An 8027-nucleotide genomic window follows, 5' to 3' on the forward strand; every position below is an offset into this window, starting at 1 on the left:
TGGGGCGCCTGCCCCTGTCATGCTGATCCTGGTGCCGGGAGGCCTCACGGCTCCGCTGATCCCAGTGCTGGGAGGCATATTACCCTTTTACTATATAGCATAGAGGCCTGGTGCGTGGGTGGGTGCCAGCTCGTTTGCCCTGAAGGGTGTCCTGGATCAGGGTGGGGGTCCCCACTGGGGTGCCTGGCCAGCCTGGATGAGGGGATGATGGCTGTTTGCAGCTGGTCACACCCCCTTCAGGGTGGGGGTCCCCACTGGGGTGCCTGGCCAGTCTGGGTGAGGGGCTGAGGGCTGTTTTCAGGCTGGGGGTGACTGAACTCCCAAACGCTCCTTTTTTCCTTTTTTTTTTTTTTTTTTATTATTCTGGGCCAGCTTTAGCTTGAGGCTTGGCTCCAGCGCTTAGGCTGCTTAGGCTGCCACTCCTGAAAGTAGGTTTCTGGCCTTTGCTTACAATGTTGTGAATCTGCTGGCTGAAGTCCGGTGGTATTTGTTACAATGTTTGAAACTGCCCGCTCAGAGGCCTGCAGCGGCAGGCGGGGAACGTTGGTTTCCTCCGTCACTGAGGCAAGCAAGCCTCATGTTAGTTTCAAGCTGCCTGGCTGCCAGCCGCCATCTTGGCTGGCAGTTAATTTGCATATCTCACTGATTAGCCAATGAAAAGGGTAGCGGTCGTACGCCAATTACCATGTTTCTCTTTTATTAGTGTAGATATATATTTCCAGTTAGCTTTTTAGGAACATTGAATAGGCAAAATGCTGCTTATAAACAATAAATTATTTTCTAATTTTGAGTACTGTAAAATGATGGTCAAAAGTAATATCTTTATATCAATATATTTAAGATTCCTGTTGCTATTAAAATATAAACTAGTCTTATCCTTTTAGCAGTTTTAATTTATTTCCTTCTAAAAGTTTAAATGCTTTATCATTTAGCATTCACTTAGTTACTTCACCTCAAAAAAAATAATCACAACCTTTTAATAATATATCTTTTTAAAACTAACATCGACATCGTACAAGTTTTTGGAATGCTTTCTTGAAATCTTCATTAAAGATTGTATAAATCAGTGGATTTATAAGAGAATTGAGATATCCAAGCCATGTCAAAAAATTCGACATTTCTTCAGAAATTTTACATTTTTCACAGACATTAACGACCAATTCTTTTACAAAAAAAGGAAGCCAACATACGACAAATGCACCCAAAATTAATCCCAGGGTAGTGGCTGCTTTGCGTTCTCTTGTTCCTGAGATCTTTTGCCTTCTCCAAGATTTCTCATGCTTGAATTCAGACCTGGGACTTTTCATTGTGCTATGAATTTTATCAAAGTCTGTTGATGGGTCAGATAAAGACTTTTCTAGCATGTAGGTTGTGGAGACCAGTCTGGTGCTTTTCTCACCACTCTCCAAAAGAACTTGACCATTAAGCTCCTCCTTGACAATCCTACTGGCTTGCCTCTTGTGGTATAACGTCTTTGCTGCTTTATATATCTTGTAGTAGAGGATCAAAATCAATGTCAATGGGATGTAGAAAGCTCCAAATGTTGAGTAAATAGTGGAAACAATGTGGTCGTGTTTGATGATGCATTCATCATCTCTACTAGTTCCTTGGTGCCTCCAGAACAGAGGGGGCATAGAGATAAAAACAGATATAATCCAAACTACTGTAATCATAATGCCAGCATTCTTGGGGGTCCTTTTCCTGGCATACTCGACAGCATCTGTGATTGCCCGATACCGATCCAAAGCTATAGCAGAGAGGTGCAAGATGGAGCACGTGCAGCATGTAATGTCAACGCTTAGCCAAATGTCACAGACCACTTGCCCCATAATCCAGCTCTCTTTCACAATGTACACGATGCTGAAAGGCATCACCAGGACAGCTACAAGAAAATCTGTAACTGCCAGGGAGCAAATTAAATAGTTGGCTGGGTGGTGCAGCTTCCGGGTCACAATAATTGCAGCGATCACAAGAGAGTTGATGGTGGTGGTCATCAGCGCCAGCCCAGAGAGAGTGAGGGACACCAGAATCTTGGATGGCATTCTGTCTAATAGTTCTTCTGAGGTCAAATTTTGATCAGATGAGTTTAAGAAATCCATTTCTTTGTTTGAGAACATTAATATAGCTGAAAAATAGATATCTGTAACAAAGGAGGGGAAAAACAGTTCAGAGAAAGTTTTAAATATTTTCTCTTCCTTTCAGAATAAATTTGTAAAAAGTATATGTGTATGTTTTTCCAGAACATTCTATAGATTAAAAAAATGAATTGAGATTACTCATTTTCTTTTTTATTAAATTTAATTTAAGAAACCAATGAGAATAGTAACAAATAACTTTCAAAACATTTCTTGAAATACCCCTCAAATAAAATAATTTTTATGAGTACACTAAACTATCATTCAGTAAAATCTCTACCATTATAGAATTGCATTAAAAAACTGTATTAATCCTAGCTATGATTTTCTCTGTTTGTGCCAGAAAAAGTTTAAAAGCACATGTCATTAATATTCATTTGTGCATTACAAAAGAAAATATTATTTTAAAGGCAGTATTTAAAATCATAAACAATCTTGTACTTAATTCAAAGTTACATTGAGGACATTATTATTGGGTTTATGAAGACTAAAGGAAAATTTAATGCACTTTATGTCATAATATAAAGGTTATAAAAAGAAAAATAAATAAAAATAAAATATTTTTAGTATCTCTCTAGAATTCCATGATTATTTTATGAAATTAGTAAAACATCAGAGTGTTTAGTAGTCTTTGTGGTTAGAAGTAGTTAATTTAGTTTAAAATGAAATAAAATTAGATACAGTTAAATAACCGAACAACATTGCCCATTATTACAGTAACACATTTGACCAAATAACTCACCTACTGAGATGACTGTGACAGTAAGGAGAGCTCAGCATGGCACACACCCTGAAATGGAAATTATTCTTTTCTACAGATCACAATGATAATGACCATGTAACCTTACTTTTGAAAGAAGACCCTCTAAACTGGCTTATGTTTTTTGATGCAGTACATGATATTATTTAATTACAAGTTAAATAAGAGCAATAAGAATGTAATCAAATAAGAATAATTATTTTTATAATAATTTTTTTGCATCTACCCTTCTCTCTTTCTTGAATAATTCTTTATCAGCTGCCTATATCTTAGGAAGAGAAGAAAGAACATGAAAATCTGAAACTTTATTCTTACTTATAACTCATAATAATTTTACCTCCATATTCCTTAAATAGTTTTTTACTTTAAATGGTTATGTTTCATTTGTTGGAACTAATAGAACAATAATTTAAAATACTTGATATTTTTATATCAAGTGCTTCTTTTGAAGTGTGTGTGTATTATAAAACACTGGCGTGCAGCATATTTAATATTCTGCTTGTATTTGGTTTACCAGCATTACATTTAATTTTTATTTTCTCATATTTATTTAAGGCAGGTTCTGATAGCTTCTTCTAAGAAAATTGAGGGGCAGAAGAAATTTGAACACCTACTACCTGGAAAATGAGTATTTCTGCGGTGTGTAATTGAAAAGGAGTTGTATATCTACATTATAATTTATATCAACACTTAGCTGTTTTTAAAGGGTAAGACAACTCCAGATGAAGAATGGAGGCTAAAGTTTCCTTTGCAATTCTAAACCAATTGTTCTGGATTTTAGTTTGTGTCAGAATCACCAGGGGGGCTTGGCAAAACACAGATGACTTGGTCCCAGTCTCTGGAGTTTGAGATTTAGTAAATCTGGGGCAGGGAGCCCAGATTTGCATTTCTAACAGGAGCCCAGGTGATGCTGATGGTGCCGGTCCTGGAAGTCAGGTGGGTGGTGGGTAATCAATATGGTTGTTCCTCAGCCGTTTGTTAATCCTTTCACTGCTGTAGCATCTGTGAGTTTCTCTCATTGACAGCAGCTGTGACATTTCTACTGTACAACTTTCTCAGCGTCTCTCTCACATTCCTAACTTACTTCTTGGAGAGTCTCAAATAAATGATCTTACTCCTACTTTTCTTCTGGTAGTTCCCTATTTTTTTTTTAGGTCTTGGGGCAGCTCTTGGACCTCCTGCTCTAGGCATTTTAACTCCCTTCTTCCCACGTCATTTCCACTCTTTTCAGCCTGTAGGGGAGTTATGCCATATGACCCTATTTCCTAAAACAATATTGGATCTCAGGTCCTGAGGCATAATGGTGTGCTTATCCGCATCATCAGAACCATCATGAAAATCCTTGATATATGCTTTCAATATCAGTGGACCTCACAGTGTTTAGCTGTCTTCCCTAGAAACATCTCTGGGGTGGGTGTGAGGGGTCAATGGTCAGCGGTGAAATGCTTACTCCAAAGCCATTTAGGCATCTTGGAAACATGGTAGATTAATTAATTTCTAACTTCCTTCCAATTTTACCCCATTATCCCATCATAAAATTTGCACTATGTATTCAATAAAAGGGCTAAATGTTTTCTTAATTGGTTAATTCTTTTACAAGATTATTTAGTATTATGAGAATTCATTTAAAAGTGCTGATATTTCCCATGTTATAAGTGTTATAAATAGCTTCCACTTTAATTTGCCTGATAATTTGGCACACAAGCCTCTTCAAGAGATAATCTTCAAATTACATTTTGAACAGAATATTAAAAAAAGAAACTGAAAATAGTCCTGTGTGTTTCCATAATAAAAAATAGTTCTGTAGGAAAATGGACCAGCTTAAAATAAGAAAGTAAATTATTTAATAATTCAACTTATTTCTCTAAGCATCACACTGTAGCATTCAAATTAAGTTTAATAAAATGGTATTTAGTACTAAGGAAAAAAATAAAAATGTGTCACATAAATTCTGTTACAGTTTATAAGAAATCTTTTCATTATTAAATTTAGAAAAATTAATCTGACAGTGTATTTATAGAAAACAAAGAAAATGGGAAAATAAATGCAGCCAGTTGCAATTGGGTTTCTATACCTTTTTGTCTTATTTTTCTTGCCGCTTACGATTAGAATTTCAATAAATAATGTACCATTATTGATTCAAACACAGCCTGTAATTAGATTCGTTCATATTCCTTTATATCTGAAGTTCCCACTGTGAGTCCTCATGGTGCTAGGGACCACTTCTGGGTTACTGAACCTAAGCAATGTCACTCAAGTTTCCCCTACTCTTAAAACATAGGTTGTATTCTATGTTTTGAATGTCTTCATTGAGTAAGAGTCAGGACTACTCTTTAAGTGGAGCCTGTAGTCCCATTGACTATATGTAGCCTTTTTGATAATAAGACAGAGATAAAAACTTCCCAGGATTTACTCAGCATGAATATTTGCTAATTTATTGAACTAGCTACATGATATGTTTCACTCCTCTACTTACATACATTAAAAAAATCTAATGTTAATTTATATTTTTCTGTTTATCTTAATGTCCAATTATATTGTTCCTGTTCAGTTTAAACTATACGCTCTTAGTTTAACTTACTTTAGATTATAAGGACCTGAAGGGGTTCATACACACATAGTTTTATTAATAACATGAAAGTAACATTCAATTCTCTCAAGAACTCATGAGAACCTACAAAGTTGGCTGCTCCAATTAGAATAACAATAATACTTGTCTTCTCTGAGTTTCTACTTCTCCAGGGATGTTAACTGCTTTACCTGTATTAGCCCACTTAATTGTCAGTGCTAATCTAAAAGATAGGTACAGTTATTTTCTCCCCTTCCATAGGCAAGAAAAATGAAGTATAGAGGTTTAATTAATGTTTCTACAATAACAATATAACTGGCTTGTGGAAAAAACCATTTTACTGTCTGTGAGAGAGTTGTTACTTTACTTAATAACTCTTCTAGTATTGAGGTCGATAAAGTAATTTCTTTTCTGTAAAATATTGTTACAGAGTAAGGATTGTATTCAAATGGAGGCAAGTATCCAATAGAATGAACTGTTTATTTCTTTCTGGGAATGTTTAAGATAATGACCAGGTTTAAATGTGTATATTGATGTTCAAATTATAATGGTAGGAATGTGTTCATAGAGTTTTCAAACAACTTTTATTGCTTTTTCAATTCTGAGACATTCCAATGTCCTTTGCCGGGAGCCGGTCCATCCTTGCTGTTTCAAGGGACCTGGCATATATGGCATACGGTTCTTAATATGTTTTCTCACCTTCTTGGTGCTGTGTTTTAACCAAGGTCACCTCTCCGAGAAAGGTTGAATCCCCAGGTAGGGATTTTCCCCTGAAGTTAGGGAGGGAATAAAACCCCTCAACTAAGTGCCAGGCGGGTAATTAATCCCTTTAACTACAAACAATCATGCTTAAACTACATAATCTTTTCTCCCCGGAATGGAGATAAGAAATGCCCTAACCTTTGTAATAGAGATTGATAGGATTGAATCAACTGGTATAAATACAGTTGTAACAAGACAGAAACACTCAGAACTTAGAACAGAATCAAGAAGACAGAACCTACACGGAGCCTAGAGACAGAAGAACTTCGCTGGCGAGAGCATGCCGGAGGATCCTGGAGAGGGACTGGCCTCGGAGCCTAGAGACAGGGCCTAGCGGGAGAACATGGCAAGGGATCCTGGACTGAACCTGACTACAGAGATTGGCAGGAGAACCTGACTGGAACCTGGACACTGAACCTGACTGGAGAGCCTGGACAGAACCTGGCTGGAGAACCTAGCGAGGGAACATGGCTACAGAACCTCGCTGGAAATCCGAAGCAGAACCTCTCTGGAGATCCGGGCTAGAGATCCTGACTAGGTTGCTGATCAACTGAACGCTGTCTCCGTGTCATTCCTTCTTTGCCGACTCCGTCCACACCTTTGGGGACCCCTGGACCTGCTGGGGTTGGACCCCGGCAGTCCTTATTATATTTCAATGCTCCCATTTACTTAAGAACTATTTATTAAGTGCTATTTATGTGCTGATTAATTTTCTAGTTGTAAAAAAACCGAAGCAAACAAAAGCAACCCCACCAAACAGGCAAACAAACCTATTCAGGAACAAAACTTTGAAATAATACCTTGTACTTGTCTTTAAGATAGTAGCGTGTAAATGAAAGAAGTTAAACACATACTTATAGTATAGTCACAATGCAATAAGGGCAATAGAGAGTATGTATAAAGCGTCTTAGAAATACTGGTGAGGAAGAATTAATCATACTGTGGTGAGACAGTGAAAGCTGTTCTAGTAGAGGATAAAGTATGAGCAAAAGCAGAGGCATAAAGGCAGGAGGTGTTAGACACATGAAGTAAGTAGTCCGATGTGGATCCTGCAAAGGCACAGCAGCACCAAGGTTGGAAGTAAGGAGTGAAAATTACCTAGGAAGACAGTGAAGGTCCTGGCATGATAAGAACACTGGGTTTTCTTTTCTAGGCTATAAGAAGTTTTCAAAATGTTTAAGAAGGTATGTGAAAGGATAGGACATGTGTTTCGGCGGAGTGCGTTTTGCAAGTACAATGATACAGCTTGAAGAGAGTTGTGCCACTGCTTTAGGGAGGAAGCTTAAGCAAAAAGATTATAGAGAACTGTTAAGGGTGTAGCTGAAATGAGAACCTTAGAAGGTCATTGGAATAAAATTGATCTAGGTTTTGTTATCTTCCATCAGTGCTCTAAATTTAGGGATTTATTCCCAGAGCAAAAGATAATTGAATTAATTCTGGATAGGATCAGGAATCAGGATGCAGACTGGGGCCAAGGGAAGATGTTGGTGATGATGCTGAGTCAATGGTAGTTTCCGAAAGGGGCAGATCAGAGAGGGAAATTTAATGAGGAAACATGCCAGGGTTGGGTAAATGGAGGTCTTGATGAGGTAAGGAGCAGGTGTAATGCAGGCTCAGGTAATATGCAAGGATGAAAAAAGAAAGAGATAGCAGTTACATTCAGAGTCTGGGATTGCAGAGTTTCCAATTTAAGAAGTGATTTGAGGGCTGGGGCGTGAAAATGTTAAGAAATGCTTGAACTCCTTCAGCCCAGTGAAGATGTGCTTGCAGAGAGCAATGTGGGTCTTCACAAGGCTTTGCA

General features: G+C 37.6%; 1 protein-coding gene across 1 annotated transcript; it reads right to left on the bottom strand.

The window, feature by feature from the left end:
- Window positions 1-889: 889 nt before the first annotated feature.
- HTR1F (5-hydroxytryptamine receptor 1F) lies at window positions 890-2133 on the bottom strand. The gene has a single exon (XM_059686022.1). It carries the CDS (start codon window positions 2115-2117, stop codon window positions 999-1001), a length of 1119 nt encoding a protein of 372 aa, XP_059542005.1. The 5' UTR covers window positions 2118-2133; the 3' UTR covers window positions 890-998.
- Window positions 2134-8027: the final 5894 nt, after the last annotated feature.

This window comes from Myotis daubentonii, chromosome 3 (assembly GCF_963259705.1).
Source record: "Myotis daubentonii chromosome 3, mMyoDau2.1, whole genome shotgun sequence".
In the NCBI taxonomy this organism is placed as follows: domain Eukaryota; kingdom Metazoa; phylum Chordata; class Mammalia; order Chiroptera; family Vespertilionidae; genus Myotis; species Myotis daubentonii.

Excerpts from the sequence above, each read along its gene's own strand:
- HTR1F (XM_059686022.1), bottom strand. The coding sequence starts at position 2,117 with ATGTTCTCAAACAAAGAAATGGATTTCTTAAACTCATCTGATCAAAAT.